Source organism: Taurulus bubalis, assembly GCF_910589615.1.
Source record: "Taurulus bubalis genome assembly, chromosome: 8".
NCBI lineage: Eukaryota > Metazoa > Chordata > Actinopteri > Perciformes > Cottidae > Taurulus > Taurulus bubalis.
This window is the reverse complement of record NC_136596.1, coordinates 22644724-22663743: the sequence shown is the minus strand read 5'-3', so window position 1 is coordinate 22663743 and position 19020 is coordinate 22644724. Positions and strand designations below refer to the sequence as shown.

The 19020-nt window shown below is 41.6% G+C and overlaps 1 protein-coding gene across 1 annotated transcript in view; it reads right to left on the bottom strand.

Moving 5' to 3' along the window:
* Nucleotides 1-19020, bottom strand: part of srrm4 (serine/arginine repetitive matrix 4) — a gene marked incomplete at both ends in the record, with an annotated part of 57636 nt that overhangs the window by 11508 nt on the left and 27108 nt on the right. The window contains one exon of the mRNA XM_079221860.1: nucleotides 5885-6019. Coding sequence (XP_079077986.1) covers nucleotides 5885-6019 — 135 coding nt within the window. The remainder of the gene's footprint in view (nucleotides 1-5884; nucleotides 6020-19020) is intronic.

Sequence of the window (19020 nt, the reverse complement as noted above, 5' to 3'; positions counted from 1 at the left end):
TACACTAAACCAGGTAAGTTAAGGAAAGTGTTTGAGACAAGATTTTTTTTATCTTAAAAGAGCACTCGGGCAGCTTAGTGTCCCGATTTTAAATTTTGTGTGTGTGTGATCGCGTGTCCACCAGCGTGTCCTTTAACTCCGCCTCCAGATGCTTGGCCTTGGCTCAATCACATCAACGGAGGAAGGAAAACAATAATGGATTCTGCTATTAGTGCAACTTTTAGGACCTAAAGTCTCTTTCAAAAGAGACAATCCAAGTCCCAAAGTCTTTTTGGGCTTAACGGCATCACGTGACAGACCCAGAAGAAGTAATTCCACTGTTTGACCGCTACGAAAATCTCCCTGGGGTGACACACCGGGACATTCTCCCTTCACCCCATTCTTCCCCTTGAAGTGTGGATTCATAACAACAAAGAACAGAAACTTGTCCGATTCCATCTGTTGAACAGCTTGATTGCAGTCCACGAGGTCCACTTCATTTTCTCTCGGATAACGGCTGATGTGGAAAAAGTGAGTCGAGGGCCTTTGAAGCACCTCCGGCTCATCGAGTGAGCCTTTCAAGTGCGCGCTGGCGGAATTCCACAAGAAGAAAGACAGGTGGGAGTGAGAGAGCATGTTGGGTGATACGAAGTACAGGAGATGCGTCTGACTGCAACTCACCTTGCCTTTAAGGACGAGGTCGAACATAAGCTTTATTCGGAAAACTGCAAAGGTAGTCTGGTGAACTAGAACTGATGTGGCTTTACATCCCTAATGGTGGGGTGGTAAATAAAGAAGAGGAGGGAGGCGGCATAGAGACTACAATTATTGCCCCGACATGCTCATTTACTCACTTACAGGCAGAGAAATACACGAGGACATGCACATTGACCCGTGAAGCTGACTCAGCCATGTCCAGTCATCACATGGAGGCTGCCTTTATGGGGGCTAGCTTAGGGTTTGTCAATCAACAATCAAAGGAACGTGTCAAATTTCTAACTATTTCACTGTTGTCAAGCCGAGCCGCTCCGATTCATGGATGTGATCGTCCATCAAGGCGATCAAGAGGAAAAAACATCAGAGATTTTAAATCTTCTCAACCCATTTCCCCAAGTAGCAGACGTAGCAAATCTTTCCAAAACCCCATTGGGAAGAACGGCGTATGCGTCCTTTATTCAGGCAGCTCTCTTCAAAGACTTTAATGGTTCATTTTGTGCCGTTTTTTCAATCGGTTTGGAGCTGAAGCAATAAGTTGGTTAATCGAAAGACAGAAATATGTATCTGCAACTGTTCAGCGCCATTTCTTTCATGCAAAAACACCAAACATACAGTCTCCAGGGTTTTCCAATGTAATGAAATGTAATTTGCTCCATGCGGACCTATTTTCAGTCAACAGCTGTGCTGAGGTCTTTAACAGTCGTCTCCATGTTCTTTTCATTATGACTCAGGTACAGTTGGGTGCTCTTCCCAATGTTTGGAGGCTCTCATTGGCTCTTCGTTTTACAAAGAGACTTGTGAATCTCGAGACAAATATTTGAACTCTCTGAAATCATCTGCAGCCACTGTGACTCAAAGACATGGACAAAGTGAGGAAGCTTCAGCTTTACTGAAGGACATGCGTTTCTTTTCCACTGAACAAGAGCTTCAAACTAATTGAAAGAAACGGTTGATTTCAATGGCTTCCCAATTATATAACAAGCTCCTCGGAATATAAACGAGGCACGGAAACTAAATAATAACCACGTACATGCTCATTCACGACAAAATGGGTAAATCAGCAGTCCCCTTTGAGAATTTTTAGGAAGCCAAATGTTTTTGAAACAACAACAAAAATTCAACAACAATATACAAAGACTTTTTGTTAAGTTTGTTAAGGTTTTGTTAAGTGGTTCTACTGAGACTAAAAACAACAACTATGAAAGAAGAATTTCTAAATAACATTACCAATATCCAAATGATATTTTCATAGCACAGAAATAGGTTGAGTCTATAGCTCGAGGCAGAATGCATCCAAATGCCTACAAATAGTAGCTGTATCATTAAACCCCTTCATGTTTACTGGAGAGAAATCTTTTGCCAATACGCGTCAAAAAAATCCAAAGACATGCATGTGCTTTCATGCCGCACACACAGCAGGTCGTGCCGACAGGTGAGCGTGATCGCAGCCGACCCAGACGGTGACCAACTGCACTCCGGCTTGATGACCACAGAGCTCCGGAGACACCGTCCCGGTTTCACTGGAAGCAGAGGACTGTCTCGCTGTAATGAATGGCCCTGCCTGGTGTAGTCGGCAGTTTGGGAGCATTAGGAAGTGAAATGCATTAGGGCTGATTAGACCGACCGAGCCCAAGTACCCTCTCCTGGTAATGAGAACACTTTGTCACTCATTAACACCTCTACCGGTCTGGCCTCGTAGAAAGAGAGCACAAGGCAAGCATTTGCATCTTTTTTTCTTCTTCATCTTGCCAGCAGAAACTGTTTCTTTTGATGAGGTGGAGGGAACGAGAGAGCAGTCCACTGCCGACTGGGAATGGTGATTGTGCAGAACAATGAGAGGATGAAAAAAAGGGATTCGGGGACATCTGATTGGAATATATTGAAAGCTGAATGTGGCCTATTTTTCAATGTCCGCTTGTAACTACATCCTCGATATATCACTTGCTGTGAGCCGAGCACTGGGTATTGTGTTTAATACAGTCGCGATCAGCTGGACTTCTTATACTTCTAGAGAACGGGCATTTATCATCGTGACACGCTCTGGCAAATTAAAAAGTACATCAGCAGCCTGTGCCGGCGGCGTCACAGCACTTAATCTAACTTGTATATATATATATATGTGTGCAGAATATATACATTACTTTGCTTTTATGTTTTATTTTAACAAGAGATGAGGACAAAAATCCGATTGAGGATTTTTCCTTTCATTGAAATGAAAACAGCTCCAAACTTTAATAAATGATGGCGATAGACCATAAAAACTAAGTTGTTCATACATTGGCCTATAAACACATGAATACAGTTATAGACTGTAGCCTATGTCGACATATTAAATAAAAGACCACAGTAGCTTTGTTGAGACCGTTTTAGTGACAAGCCGACAGACAACAAACAGCAATATCTGAGAATGACTAAAAATAATTCACGTTGAAGCAAAATAAATAAAGTGGGATTAGTATTTCCTTATTTCATGGGCTATTTGGGATTTTATTTTATGGCAATGCATATTTACATATAACAAAAACAAACAAAACGATACATTCGATTACTGATTTGTACGGGATTACCAAGACGTGTGTTTTTTGGGGGAGACGAGACGACACATGGCAGAATTACTCCTAATAAAACTGCGGCAATATGGAAACTAGACGGGAGCTGAAAACATAGATGTGTAACTCGGTTCTTCTTCTTCTTCTTCTTCTTCTTCTTCTTCTTCTTCTTCTTCTTCTTCATCATAAGTGTTTATTGGCGGTTCACAACCCAGTTTTGAGGCTCATCGCGTGGACTGGAGTCACATCACTCTCATCCGTGGTGCTGAATCAAGTGAAGCACCTCGTGCTCAGATTCAATATTTTGGTCTGTTTGAAGACGTTGACACCACATCATCTCAAATTCAACCGAATAAAAAATCATATTAGTTGCTCTTTTTCAAGTGAACCCGATTTTGTAACACCAGCTTTCTAAAACACTCGAGCAAACTAATTCTAGAGGAGCTAGTGCTTCATGTTATAATTAACACTGGTTGCTCTGGAACATCGGGCTGCTGTGGACCAATTAGCAAGATAACAATCCAAAGAACAAATGTCTTTTTCAACAGAGAAGTTTTCTCAGGCAGCGACTCGCTGTGCTCGGTAACTGAGAAAAAGACTTTTTAAACGACTCCACCTCATTAGTGGAGCTGAATAAACACAAACACATTATTCTTACATCCATTCATTATTTGCTTATAGCCAGGTCTGCTGTCTCTGCTTTTAAAACTCATCTTAAAACCTTTCATAACAAATACTACACTCTTTGTTTTATTGTGAGATGATCATGTTTGTATATAAAATGACTGCATTAATGTACGTTCATATAGTACATGTGTGTGTCTATTTATACATGTATTGTACAATTGTTTTCTTTTTGCACTTTTTCTTTGCCTAAAAATGCTCTATAATTGACTTATGTTTATGTGATTCATTATTATCATCATACACAGGTATATAGCTGGATGGTGGCTTGAGTTTGTGAGCGAAAATGTGGATGTTTTACTCAAGCTGGACTGGATTGTATTTAATCCACACCAGTGCAGCTCTCTGAGATTTTAGAGAGATGCTGCAACAGTAAAGACAGGGTGGAATTCAGGGGGAAATTAATACACTTTTATATACAAAATAATAATATTCAGCCTCATGGAAATGAGCCGGGTCCAATTTTAACCAACATCTGGTAACTACATTGACAAGGAGGCGAGATACGGCCATGGTATGCACTCGATCTCCTTCCTCATGGCATCTCTTCTGATTCCTCAGTACTGACGTTTCTAACAACTTTGTACATCTCAGTGCCATTTTGAGTTGTTTAAGTCCTCTGTTTTTACCAATACTTGTTTACGAGGATCCGCTTTTTTAGAAAATGACAAACCATCAAGGCCTAATTCACAATCAGCCTTGTGAGAAGAGCAAATTGTGTGAGTCAATAAACATAAATGACCATTTTTACCGCCATTTACGCACCTTTTATCTTGAATAGGTAAACCTGCCATTTGGAATGGATCACAACTCGTTTCATGCATGTGTTATTGAAAACGTTACACGTGTTTAATATTTTTATAAATGAGAGCAAATCAATAAATCTAGGTTAACAAGCTCTTATTTCTTGCATCCTTTCATTAGTAAAACCAACAAAGATGTACGCTAGCCTTTCATATTGGATTCAATGTTTTAAGGAGCTGCAACTGTCAGGTCAACACGACGATTCAGGCTCCCTCATGTGGATCAAAGGCGTACTGCAGATATGAAAGTCACACGTCCAACTGTGGAAGAAATTCTGCAAATTTACCCGAATAAAATCCCTAGCGATCCACCTGAGGGTCCCGACGGAGTCTTTGGGAATGACTGCTCTACTGTAACTAAAAGAGACTCTCAGTTTCAGGGACTTCAAACACCATAAATCTTTTTCACTGAGCTTTATTTTTCTATCAGATGTCTTTTACTTGCATGCCGGCGCGTTCTCGGCGCTCACTGTTGAATTAAAAAACAAAGAGAAGGCGCCGCCGGGTAAAGTTCATCCAAAGAGAAGTGATTCATGTATACGATCCTCTCCTGCACCTCAGATGCGGCTTCAGTCGTGTTTTACATATTCGCTGGCTGCTTCCCTGCTGTGCTACTGCAAATAAAAGGCTTTGAAGGTGTCGTATTAATTGAGAGTTTAACAAAAAAAATGTAAAATCTGTCTGAATCGATTTTTCCCACCTCGGAATACGAAAGCCTGAGAACTATCCTCCGCGTGTGAAGGAGACTGTTGAGTCAAGGTGCTGGTGAAAAGAGGATCTGAATGTCATCGTGTGGAATTCCTTACAACGTGTTTGTATTTCTCCGCTGGGCCCGACCTGATAAGACTGTTTACATTCCCCCGCATCAGAATACAGAGATTAGCTCTGTTTTTCTCCCGGAGATTCGGGCCCCGAAGAAGTGTTTGGCGCGCTGTTAAAATGCTTTATCATCACCACCGGAATCGACATCCCCTCCACCCCCCAAAAAAAGAAAGAAAGAAAAACCATTCATCATCACAAATGTTTCAGCAACATCAACAATCCTACAACTTGAAAAAGGAGGCTCAAGTCTTGATTTTCTCTTTAGAAACCTTTGAGATCTGAAGCCTTCGCCCTCGTCGGCGTGTGTGACGGACGTGAAGACCGACTCACCTCCTGGCCCTGCGATGGCTGTGGTGTTTGCGTCCTTTCCCTTTGATGTAGCCATTCCCATCCGCGGTGTCCACCCTGGTGTCCGCCGGTTTCCTCTCATCGGTCTTGAGCGGCTGGCAGGCTGTTGTCTCCAAGCTGTGAGGAGAGCATAAAAAGAAAAGAGAAGTTTGTTTTGGCTCTTGTGCATTCTCCTGAGAACTTTTAAAAGTGATTCTTCAAGTTGTCCACACAGTTAAGGCTTCATCATACAACAGCGAGGAGGATTTTTAGCACGCTTGGTTAGCCTTATTCCCTCTGGTCTGCTGGTTATGTGTTTTATTCCCCTCCATTTCTCCCCGCCAGACATTCTCTGGGAGAATTGGAGGTCAGCCATTTACCATTCAAATCGAGGTGTCAATTGAAATGTAGTTATTTACATGCTTCAGTTGCCCTGGCATTTTGGGAAATGGTGTTTTCTATCTCGTGCCGAGCAGATGCAGACACGGGAGCTGCATGGTCATCAGAAAAGTGGAAGTTCCCCTTGACTATGTTTCTGATAAAGTAAAGCTTTTTGTAGTTGTTTTTTTTTAGTTTAACATTTTTAGTTATTGACAGTAACTAAACATCCAAACCATTTTTTTGCATGGGTATTTAGTAGAGGTTGTTGGATTCAGGTCCAAACCGTAACATTTGTAATTTCAACCTGTGTTATTGTCATCTAGTGGTGATTTGCATAGAAACACAAAATTCAAATGATTAAAGATTTATTTTTTTCATACTTTTCGTATTTTTCTTTAAATATCTGCTTTGATTAAAAAACAATCTTTGCTAGTTTAAATTCTATAAGAGTAAGGTAGATAATTCCCTCTCTAATATCTATTTTATATTGCCTGAATACAACTGCATTTTGCCAACAGCTAATGCGTTAGCGGTTAGCACCATTATCAGTGCAAAATGTTGTTCCAAATGTTTTAAAGATTTTTCCTTAATAATAATAATAATAATAGTTAGGATTTATATAGCGCCTTTCATGAAACCCAAGGACGCTTAACAAAGACATAAATAAACATAACAAATGCAACAGTAGCTAGAGGACATAGGCTTTGGTGAAGAGGTGAGTTTTGAGGAGGTTTTTGAAGGTGTCCACAGATGGTGTGTTGCGGAGCTCTATGGGGAGAGAGTTCCAAAGTGTGGGGGCTGTCACACTGAAGGCTCTGTCCCCAAAAGTTCGCATTTTTGTGTGAGGGATGGAGAGTGTTGGGTGTTGTAGTATAACTTTGTGTGCTTTAGAGAGTTGTTTGATTTAGTTTTAGTGAGTTCATTTTAAGTATTTGTTAGCTAGTTGCCAGAATTAATGAAACACATTTAAAAATAGAGGCAAATCATCTCTTGCTTCCAATACCGACACAATGCTGCTGTCAGGTGTTTATCAATTCACCCGCCCCCTCCCAAAAAAACCTCATTCGGAGCCAAATTTGGCTGCAGAACGAATGACTAAATAAACTGGATGATTAGATGTGAGCACACAGATCTAGCTCGACTTATTATCCTCTGTTTTAGTCATGGGAGATTTGAGCGTAATTACACATTTTCCTCTTCTTCGAGTGGCTACCGTCTGATTGTAATGAGAAGATAATCGTAGCCAGAGATTAGGCCGTCAACACCGCCTCCTCCTCCTCTTCCCCCAGCGACGAGCAGGCAGGAGCTGTCGCTTCCCATCTTCCTCACCTTCCTCACCTTCGCTTTACTGTGCCCCCCCAGCAGGAAACTAATAATGTAAAACGACAGACTGGGCACTCCAACAGGACCGAGTGTCTCAAAGGTGATCGTGGAGATGAAGACAGCCACCGGTCGGGTGATTAGTGCGATCAAAGGAGGGCTGAAGGGAAAGTAACCTCCGATTATGCCGGTGGTTTGGCTAACGTTCTCCTACTCTTACTGGCAAATAACAATGTGCTTATATTGTGATTTACTGCTTAAGGTGGCAAACTGGGAAAGGATTCACAACAATTGTTTTACAGCGGGTTGATCATCTAAAATGAAGTCCGAAACTCTGTGGCCATCTTGATGAAATTAAATTAGACCGATCCCACGCAGGGACTTTGTCACACCTTCCATCTGCATACAGCAACAATAATCCTCATGGCGCTACACTGATGCCTGCTTTCGACGATTTAGCATCCTCCTCCTCCTCCTCCTCCTCCTCCTCCACTTCTTCTTATTTGCATTTAGATGTATGTGAATTTCAATGTTTCTTTCGATATGTGGCGGTGATCATTGAATGAGTAGCTCCGTCTGACGACCTAATCAACCAAAGCGGAATATGGAAACCATCTGAAATCATGCAAATGTGTCATTCTTTCAGCGGAAATCGTAGAGGACTCTTGATTTGGTTTGACACCGTTTACTCTCTCATGCCGGTCCACTTCTCAGCAATGAAGCAGACCATATATAAGCACAAACGCAGAGGCCTTTTTGTGTTGAACACTTTCAGTGTGACAAAAGATATCGATGATTCCAGCCAGCGGTAATAGTTCCTGCGAAGATCTGAACAATATAAGCAATTTACTTGACACGGGAGAACAAAAAACACTGAAACGCTTTGCGCTGCTGATCGCTCCCGCTCGGTGCTCCTGAATAAAGCCGGAGTGGCTTTATGGTTAAAGCTCCCTTTAACCGTTATTTGCTGTCACTCCGAGAGCTGAGGTTGATGAGTTCGAAATGAAGTCGATTTCGCAATCGCGAATGCACGTTCCCTTCATCCGGCTCGGGAATTTATTGCCGAAACTTTCCAAGCTATAAGCACCTGGATTTATCGCGGGCTGTTTGTAACTGTCAAACAACACACCTCACTCCTCACACACACACACACACACACACACGCGCATGGACAATTCTTTTTGTAGTCATAATTCATAACCTGGCAGCGGTTGAAGGTATTTAATTCAGAGCACCAAACTGACAAAAAGCTAAAAGCTGACTGGATTAAGCGAAGGCACTTAGTGACTTTTTGACCTCTTTCTCTCATCACGCGTGTCATACTGCACATGCGTGTGAGTAATTCTGCTCGGAGGAGTGACCACGCTGGGACTAGTTCTTGTTTCCTCGCTCCTCTCGACGCGGGGCTCCTCTGCTCCGTCATACACGGCTGCTGTTCGCTGTCACGTGGACGGGTGACAAAACACGGACAGATGGCGCACAGAAACACCCTGCAAACAGGAAGACAGCGTGTTGGGGAAGTACATTTTACCTTTGAAAAAGCTTTCGACAAAATTTGTTTGTATACGACATGTCTGTGATTACTGCCCTAAAAATGTAAAACATGTCTCTATATTTTTAGAGCTCCAGTGTTGACTATAAACACACAGTTGCACTCGGTGACATGCTTCTCTTTTGGGCCAAATATAACGTCCAGGTGCCCAAATCCACAGCTAAAAGTAGTCCTCAACAAACACACTATTTATTTGTTTGTACAGTTTTCTGTTGTTGTTGTTGCAATGATCATACTGTATTCAAATGTCATATAATGAATTATGATCATATACTACAATCACATGTTTATTATGTTTTACTTCAATTCTGAAGTATAATGATACTTGACATCATAAGTCGTTATAAAATGCTTTATAATGTGTTATGATTATTGTAGTAAAGCATTATGAATATGTATGTATGAGTGCTTATGACTATGATTATACAGTACTATGAGCAAATTATAACACATCAGTATATTTATAATGCTTTATGGTGTCGTAGAAAGTACAACATAATGTTTTAGGAAACTGTTTATCCTTTTAAACCAATTCCTACGCTTACCTACGTGTGTGCTTAAATTGTCTAAACATAACCATAAAGATTGTATTAATGCTTTAGATTCCTCAAGTTAATACTTTACGGAAAAGAACATTCTTTAATGACACATAAGTGTGTCTGCAAATGAGTTTAATGGATTGATCGACCAATACGTTTCACCTCTAGTTAATCCCTAGAAAATGAATACATTAATTCATGTTTTGAAACAAAAGTAATTATTAGTCGCAGCCAAAAGTGAAAAGCAGAGCTACCGAACCTTTTCAATCATCTGCTTGTCAGTTGAACTTCCATCTCTGGGCTGACTGCCAGAGCCACGAGAGCATCATCATAGTTTGTGTACAGTTTCATTGTCCACGCGTCGTTTACAATGTTAAATTGAGAAACTGCTACAATATCTGCCATGAGCTGCTCTGTAACCTGCCGGCTGCTTCATGACACTGACTCGCCTCAAACTCACAACGTCAGCTGACATCGTACAGGTGTGCAAGAAGCATGCCAGGCAGCCATTTAAACTAACCGGCACAGCGCTGCTACACGGCTCTGGTGTTTGCATTAAAAAAACGTGTCAAAATTACACCAGCGATTAACACAGATTGCATTCTCAGCTGCCTCAATTACTTTCTGCAAAACATGTTTTCATCGGCACGCTGGCTTTTTCAAACCGTGGGTTCGCTCCAAAAATAAGAAAAAACTACCTGTAACTTTGCTTCTGGGGCGTTCGAGTGCATGCAGAGCTGGAGCACTCTGGAGGATCTACGACGACGTAACAAAAGACGCAGCACTTTTCCCTCTAACCCTGGTGTCTGTACATACCCTGCTGTGACCGATCGAGATGCTACAAGATAGAGTTAAGTGACACTACATTTTCTGCGTGCTCATCTGTTCCTGAAAGCACAAACAGACAAATGCCCTTTCGTTTTGCTCTGGTTGTGTTTTGCTCAAATCAGTGTACCCTCACAACCTCTGCTCATCGGGTCAGTTTAGTTCAATTCATTTTGTTTGGACATGTCTGCACCACAACTGTGCCCTGGATTATCCACATACTCTTAATCTGATTTAATCTGTGTTCTTTTCCGGGGTTTCCAAAAAACAATGGAGTGGGTTACTACAGTAAACTCATCAGTAAGGTTGTATATAATGGAAGTTTTCACACTAGCTGATTCGATGATAGCTGTCTTAGAAATAACTGATAGGTTTAGTTTGGACTTTCCAAAATTGGTTTGTATCTGTACTGTTGATCCTGCAATGTTGAATTGACTGTTTTTGTCAATGGAGTCTTGTGGCTTTGAACTGAAGACAGCGATACAACGTCTTTACTTGTCTGTTCTGATTTGAGTAACTTAAAAAAAGGCCTAAAAAAATGTGAATTCTCATTTTAAGTGTACGCTATATTTTCACGGCTTTACCTTGACAGCCAATGGGGAACTGAAGTTGTCATCTATGCTCCCTTCAGATACCAGCCTCCGCTGAGCTTTCCAAACCGGAAGCGTGCCAACTGCCATCTAAGTTACTTATGTAGCGGCAATGTCATCATGCAGAAACATGCGTCACGTCAAGGGAGAACAAGTTTTTTAGAAAGGCTTGGAAAATAGCATTTTGACGTAAAAACGTACGTACTTGGACCAAAATGTGAATGTTCAGATTTAAATACATAAGGAACATCACTGAGAAGCTACATTGCATGAAAACCTAAAAAATGCAGATGGTGATATATTTTTTTGTGTGTGTGTCTTTTCTCCTGCTAGAATACAGCGACACATCACATCAAGTTATTAACAAGTTCAACCAAAGAGGGATTTTGTCTTCTCAGATATTTTTTTCTGAGGGATTTTTAGAGATCTGAGAGGTAAAAGCATTGAATGTTTCATGAGGAAAAAATAGAAGTCACAAAAACAATATTTTAATAATTATGTCTTCTTTGTGTGTTGCCCAGAATGAGAAATATTGGAATCTGCCTTCATTAGTGCTGTTTTTTTTATGGTGTTTTAGACGCTTAGAACAACATTTTAAATATTTGGTGTGAACTTTTAAATTATGTGGCTTTTTATTTCCAGTGACTTCATTATTCAAAACACAAATATAGGCTCCAGTCCTCAAAAATCCATATTGGTCGACCTCTGGTTATTTTGGTTGCCATGCCATCCCCACATGCCTGCTGATTGCTGAGAAGACTCGCGCCTAACAGAGCAAGTGAATAACAAACTGTGGAAAACAAGTTAGGGGTTGTACATGGAAGGATCAATACAGCTAACCCCAAAGCAACAACTGGAAAACAACATCAGGCGATCAATGGACGATATGTCACTTTAAGAAGTGTGGAGGATCCAAAGGAAATTCAGTATTTTTCTTTCAAGATTTTCAAAATGTTGAAAATGCAAATCAAATGTTTCAAGCCAGTAATTGTTTAATAATGGCTGACATTAATTGCAGAAGTCCTGGAGAGAAACTTTACTTCTACATGAATTGTAGTGGGAAAAAAAGATTTCCTCAAAGTGTCATTTCTTTTGACAGTGGAGTGGCCTTCCATTTAACCACCCAAACATCCTGATTATTCAAAGTGACTTGCCACATTGTGCAAAATTAGCACTTGAGTTGCAAGCTTGTAAACACGTCGAGGCCACCAGAGCGATAATGGAGAGCGAGGGAGGACTTGCAGGACCTCCATCCTCTCAGGAGACATTTGAGTGTGCAGAACTGGGCTTTTACTTATTTTTTCCAGCTCCACAGATGATTTAATTGTTCCTCCGCCACACTTGAGGTTCAGGGAGGCTAATAAACTTTTCATTATCCCCGTCAGAGCCACCAGGAACAAGTGATTATCGTTATTATAGGAGGGATGATAGTTGAGATAATTACCAGGGAAAGAGATGATCTGAGACCACAATTAAAAAACCCAAAAGGGTGGTCCCGAGGCACTTTGCTTTAATTTACACGGAGAGTGTTTATCTGAGTTTCAGACTCGAGTCAAGAATAACTTTATCACCCCCCCAAAGGACACAAGCGAGCAATTAAATCCACACAAAGTGGATGAGACACTTCCCTCACGAGGTTCACTCGTAAGGCACTCAAAACCCGTTCAGACTTTCCAACGTGAGGCGGGTACTTTTGAGAAACGCGTTATTGATTAAATGTGTTTGACATTGAGGCGATCGTTCATCTGAAGACACACACACACAAAACACACACACACATACACACACACACACACACAGGCAGGCAATCAAGCGGTTCCCAATCAATTAGGCACATGAGCGAAACATCCAACCACTTGATTACGGAAGCTGCCGTCAAACACTAAATTTAAATGAGCTTCTGCGTGAGCCGACATGTTTAGGAGTTAAATCTAAGATCACTGACTGATGAACACTTGTGTTGCCATGAAATTAATCCAGTTTGCATAGCCGCTCTTGTGACAGCCGTTCGGGGATGTCACGTCCCCTGGAACAAGTTCGTTCATGTAACAGTGTTGTTTCTTTTCTTTGGGTAAGAACACCACCTCATGACTTCCCTCCCCAGCGGATTAATTTTTTTGCGTGTGTGTCACTTCTCCTGCTAGAATAAATTGCAAGGATGGATGCAAATCCTTTTGGCCGACAAGAGATCAGCCCCAAATTGGCCGCCTTGACTTCCTTACAATGCATGATGGGAAGGCAGAATGATAGAAGTGAACATCAAAGATTTAATGGCTGCTCTGCCCCCGTTAGGAGGTATCAGTGGCTCCAGGCAATTTCCCATCTTCGCCAGTTTGTTCCAAATGTTACATCCAACTTCAGCATTAAGCTCAGACAGTACATTAGGCTGTAATTATGTAACGCTGGGAATGGGTTTGTGTTCTCCATTTTAATTTCAAGGTTCATGATTTATCTATAAATGAATTCTCCATAAATCAATTCCCTTCAACAATTATTATTGAAGAGCCCCACACATGGAAGTAGACCACATTTACTCTAGTCCAATTTTTGATGCTGGTGCTTTATTTCTATTTAATGCAATTTTACTCCACTTCAATTCAGAGGAAAATAATTATCAACAATCATTTATTAATTGTTTGCCATAGATGGTTTTTGTGCGAATGTAATGAAGTTTATTAAAAAACTTTTTATATGCAGAATTGATTTTCCAAGCCAAAAATAAAAAATGAAAAAACATTCAACTACAGCAAATTTTGTCTGTATTAATAATCATGGTCCGAAGTGATGTGAAATTGTTTAGTTTGAAGTAAAAAAAATTTAATTTTTCGCCTCAATTTATCTTCTTGTAACTTTAATTCACTGTAGACATTCAGAATGAGATAATGTTTGCTGATACCCGCGCCAACATTTGAATAAGGGGGCTACTGGCACTTCAAGCACTGATTATATATCACGTAAAACGAGCTCCATCTCAACAAGCTACAAGAGTAAACACTGCTTACTCACTGATGCATCACTAACTACTAATGTCATACTAATATGTCAGGCAAGAGTGCTTCTACATTGGTTTTTATCTCAGCAGGATGTTAAAATGCCCGGCTTTTAACTCATAATAAACTACATTCCCACTTTCCCTAAGTGATGTGTATACTTGTTCCACGTCTGTCGATGAACTAAATATAATTTGTTGAGAACAAAGTGGGTTACTTGATTGTGTATGGATGATAATGTGGCTTTGTGATTACACGCAGAGAACAACTGGCCCTGATTATTTCAATCAGAATAACTACATAGCATTTTGAATATTAAATAAACTCAACATCCTCGCCTCACTATCAGCCAATCAGCAGTGGCGAGCCCCTTTATTTACCCTTCCAGCGGGTAAGAACGCTGCGAGTGACTTTAACGACAAGTGAGGTTGGTTTATTCAATTATTGAGTCCTGATGATAAAATGGGAGCAACATAATGGCTTGATTAATTTCTTTATCACGGTGAGCACAAAGAGTAATTAAAAGTGAATCCACCGCTTGGCGAACCACACATCAATCAAATTAAAGCAGTCTCTCTCTGCTCGGCAGCAATCACTTCCACACAAATGCGGCGATCGGCTCGGGACGCCACCTCCTGCCCTCCGAACGTGTTTAACTGAGAGCTCGAAGCGCCGAGCAAAAAGGTCACGCAATTGTACCTTAATTGCATGATTTCTGAACATGTTAGAAATCATAAAAATCAATGATGTATGCACACTTATCATGTCTGTGCGAGGCTGGACAGGACCTGTGGTGAACGTATTTGCCCCGGAGCGGTCATTAAAGCTTGTGAACAATCTTGACGACTGGCCCCGCCTCTAACTGGCAGGAAAATTGTGTGAGACTGCGACCAAATGTAAACGCATACTAACGCAAGAGCACCTCTTTCACCACCGATCACGCCCACGACCACTTAGCGCACAGAGGCGTACTCACGATGCTAGTTACCTAAAAGCTATTATAATATTTCTATTATCTACAAATGCACTGGTGGTGAAGTGGCTTCACTGTTATTGTGAGGTGGAATCGGTTAACGGAGACCGAGTGAAGCTCTTTGGTCAAAGACTGTGACCTTTGACCTCAGCGCTCAGGTCTAACATGGCCGCTCGTCAATATTTTGTTATATGTCGAAGCCTAATGAAGTTCCCAAGTAGGATAGCAGAAATCACAGCTTGATTAATTAGATTTCATGAAGCAACACAGTATGTTACATTTTTTTTAATTTGTACATTTTAAAAAGGCCTCCCAGTTCGTGCCTCTAATGTATTATCTGAATCACAGAGCTTCCATTTCTCTGCCAAAACAATAAATTCAATAAAAAGCTGGGAGGGTCTTTTCCAACTGCCAATTTTTTTTCATTAAAGTATTATCAGAGAGACTCTCTTATACATGGTGGGAGCACACAATACTACTAAAAGTATTTATATAGCAAGTTAGCAAGTCAAAAATATAGTCACGGTGATTATTACATGCTTAAAATCTATTCGAACAGGCGGCCAACGTAGCGATATACGGTATATACTGTGCCGACAATCTTCTGTCTGATCTGAGTGTTGCAGTTATCTATCTTGTCGTCTGAAGTGCTTTGCAGGTAAACAAGATTGAATTTGGGAAACGTCCCACAGACGCAGGCAGCAGGTTTGAACTGCCGAGGTGACTTGGCGATCAAAATTAAATCTGTTATCAAACGTGACACGGAGATTTCTGCAATCAAGCTTTATGTTTAATCTGACGGATGACTCTCAACCTATTTATAACTTATGATTAATTCTAAGTTTACTGTAACTGAATAAAGTTATGAGATAACCTTTATTTATTATTTTATTTCTGATTGGTTTGCTCACAGTTGCATATTATAGAAATCAAAGGAGAAGTAAAATCGAAGAATCATCTGCATAACAGTCCAAACCAAAAATGATGCTTAGTGATTGGTTATATTGGTATGTACACTGATGTTTTTATTTTAAATGTAATTACTTGTTTTACACTAACAGCAAGGACAGCAAGCATCTCCAACTTACCTAGAAAATACAGCTACAATTTGATAAATGGCCTAAACTATAATTAACAGTTATTTTTAGTTCGAGGGTTGTGCCCGACTAAGAATTGAAATAGTCAAATATTATTTCTAAAGTCTTCGCCTGGTCGTCAGATCATATTGTTGTTGCTGTTTGTACTAAAATAGTCTATACATCATGATTGATTGGGAGAAATGATCCTTTTTAAAATGTCCAAATATTTCCCCCACTCTGGCGAATCGACAGTGAGATTGAATCAGGCTCCTTGGATGGAATCGTTGGTTTTCGCCGAGAAGAGTCTTTGAGGATTCTGGAAATAACTTCACGAAAACTCTACGTGTTGTTTCACAATCTTCTGCGACCACATTGAAAGAACAACCTCACAGCCGGCTCTGGCAGCGACTATTATTTATTTGCTTTAAATACATCGCCTGGAGGTTTCTTTCCAGCTAATCATTCCCTACAATATTGTGCATTAAAGAATGAAACCTTATTTTGAGTAAAAAACAAAAGAAGCATTTTTTTTGACATAAGTTGACAAAAAGTAAATGTCACGACGGTAAAGTCCGACCACTCTGTCTACGAGCTTTATTACTAAAGTCATAACATCTCATTCTAAACACAAAATAGAGGAAATAGATCTTCCTCTCCAGATTTATGTAAATGAAAACTGTAACATTGACTGGAGGATGAACGCTTTTGGAAAATAAATTAATTTGATTCAGCCAGTGAATCATCGCCTCAAGCCTTTTCGCTTGACTCGTGTAAACCTGCTGTATTTCCACTGGCAGCTCCTATTTGCCTTTCCTCCGTAGAGTTCAAATCCAATCCCAGTGCTCGCGCTCAGATTCACGGAGCCGTTAGCGCCGGTGGTTTATTACAGGAGGCGCTACATGCCGAGAGGAGGGGAGGGAACGTCGAGGAATGTCAACATTTGAATAGCGTCTTCACACGACGTGCTGCTGCTGCTGCTGCTGCACGGCAGTGCGTGCTTCGAGTAGAAAACACGACTTGCCGGATGGTGACATGTCAAAAGCGGTCACATGGACGTGTCAGGCGCGGTCTGCGTGGTAATATCTGTGCCGGAGTGAGCTTGTGTCAGAGTTTGGGCAGCAGCACTTCACTGTGAATCGGAGGCAGAAGCCCCAGGGCTCTGAATACAGATGGCTCCGTTCCCTGCAGCTGCTGCTTGACATTGCATTTCCTGTTACAAGCCGCTTTGGCTTGAGAGGCAAAATGTATCGGCGAAAAGTTTATTCCGGCGTGGAGCGCGGAGCCAAGGCCAACGGAGCAACCAGCAGCAGTTCCAGAAGCAAAAAATAAGGGATTTTTTCACCCCCGGCAAACAGCAACATGCACAACAAAGGTCGGCTGACTCTTGATTAGCCCGGAACCTCACGTGAATGCCAACACTGTGGTGCTGCCATCATCATCATCATCATCATCATCATCATCATCACGTCATAATCATCAGCATCACGCCCGTTCTGGCCATACTCAACGATGCCGTTTCAGAAGCATTCAGGAGAATAACCCGTCACGTGGTCCTCTCAGCCCAGATTGTTAACATCTAAACGGGAAGAGCTCCTCCTCTTTCACGCATCATGAACCTTACGTGGGCATCAATTACGAGCTTCCAAATCGAGTTGGAGAAGTGATTAGAGGGTTCTTTGTGCGGAGGCGGAGGGAGGGAAGCGGGCATAGTTGAGTTTAATTAGTAGCTTGTGAGGCGCACTTCCTCATTGCCCTTCTTTCCTGTGTGAAGGAGATTACTGAAGAGCCTTCTGCAGATGCTAATGTGGCTAATGTATGTGGAGTGCGGCGAGCAATAATCACGGCGCGAGCGCACCCCGTGTTTAATTAGCCCGAGTATGGAGATGAACACCGCCAGGGGGGAAGCCGCTGAGGTGGATGGATGATTGGCAGAGGGTGCTTCTTGCAGAGATAGACCCAAAGAAGGCGAGAAAGAGTCTAATTTTGAAGTTGAGTTTGCTCCCTCAAACAGCAGATGCCAGCTGGGTTCAGGATTAGACGTTTCATTTGCAAGTTTTTTGGGCCTGTGTGAAGAAACAGGTTTTTTTTCTTCTTCGAGGAGCTAAACAAACATCATCATGTTTTGCCGCACACCTCTCCCCAATTAATTGTGAGGACAGACAGAAAAAGAAAACTGGCATCTGGCTGAAACTCAATCAGCCAATTAAACAAGTAATATTTACCGGCAACCGCAAAGAAGAGCGTAAATAACTTTCTCCATGACACTGAAGATAATTTAGAATCGGTTTTGACGGACCAGCAGCCATTGCTTTGTGCGCTAAGGACCTTCTGAGATGCGTTTTCCCATTTATGCCTCCAATTATCCACCATCACGTTTCCCCTTAGTCGCTCCATGGGAATAATTCACAGCATTAAATGAAGGCTTTCACCACACACCTGTCTGGATGTACACACCTCGATGGGGGGTGGAGGCAGATTGGGCCCCAACTGTACACTTTGGTATTTCAATCCTCCCTCCCTACCCCCGTTGCCTTAATGAGCTGCTGGTGTTCCACACTAATTTGAGTCAGTAAACATATCAGGTTTGCAACCGGCCATGACAGGCGAAATGAAACCCAATGGGCCAGTCGACACCTCAGTGCAGCAGAGAGACGAAGGGAAGTCCTGACAAGATCCAGATATACGCCGATAATTAGAGAACGGGGTTCAGGAATGACAAACGTGTTCCCTTACTTCCGACTTCCCATCTGTCTCTTTTTTGTCTTTCTTTCTTCAACCTCATCATCGGCTGTGACGCCCTCTCCTATGCGAAGCAGCCACGTGAATTATTCACGAAGGCCCGCCTGCGAGCCCGTTCCAGAGAGTCTATTCCCTCGTTAGGTAATCAATG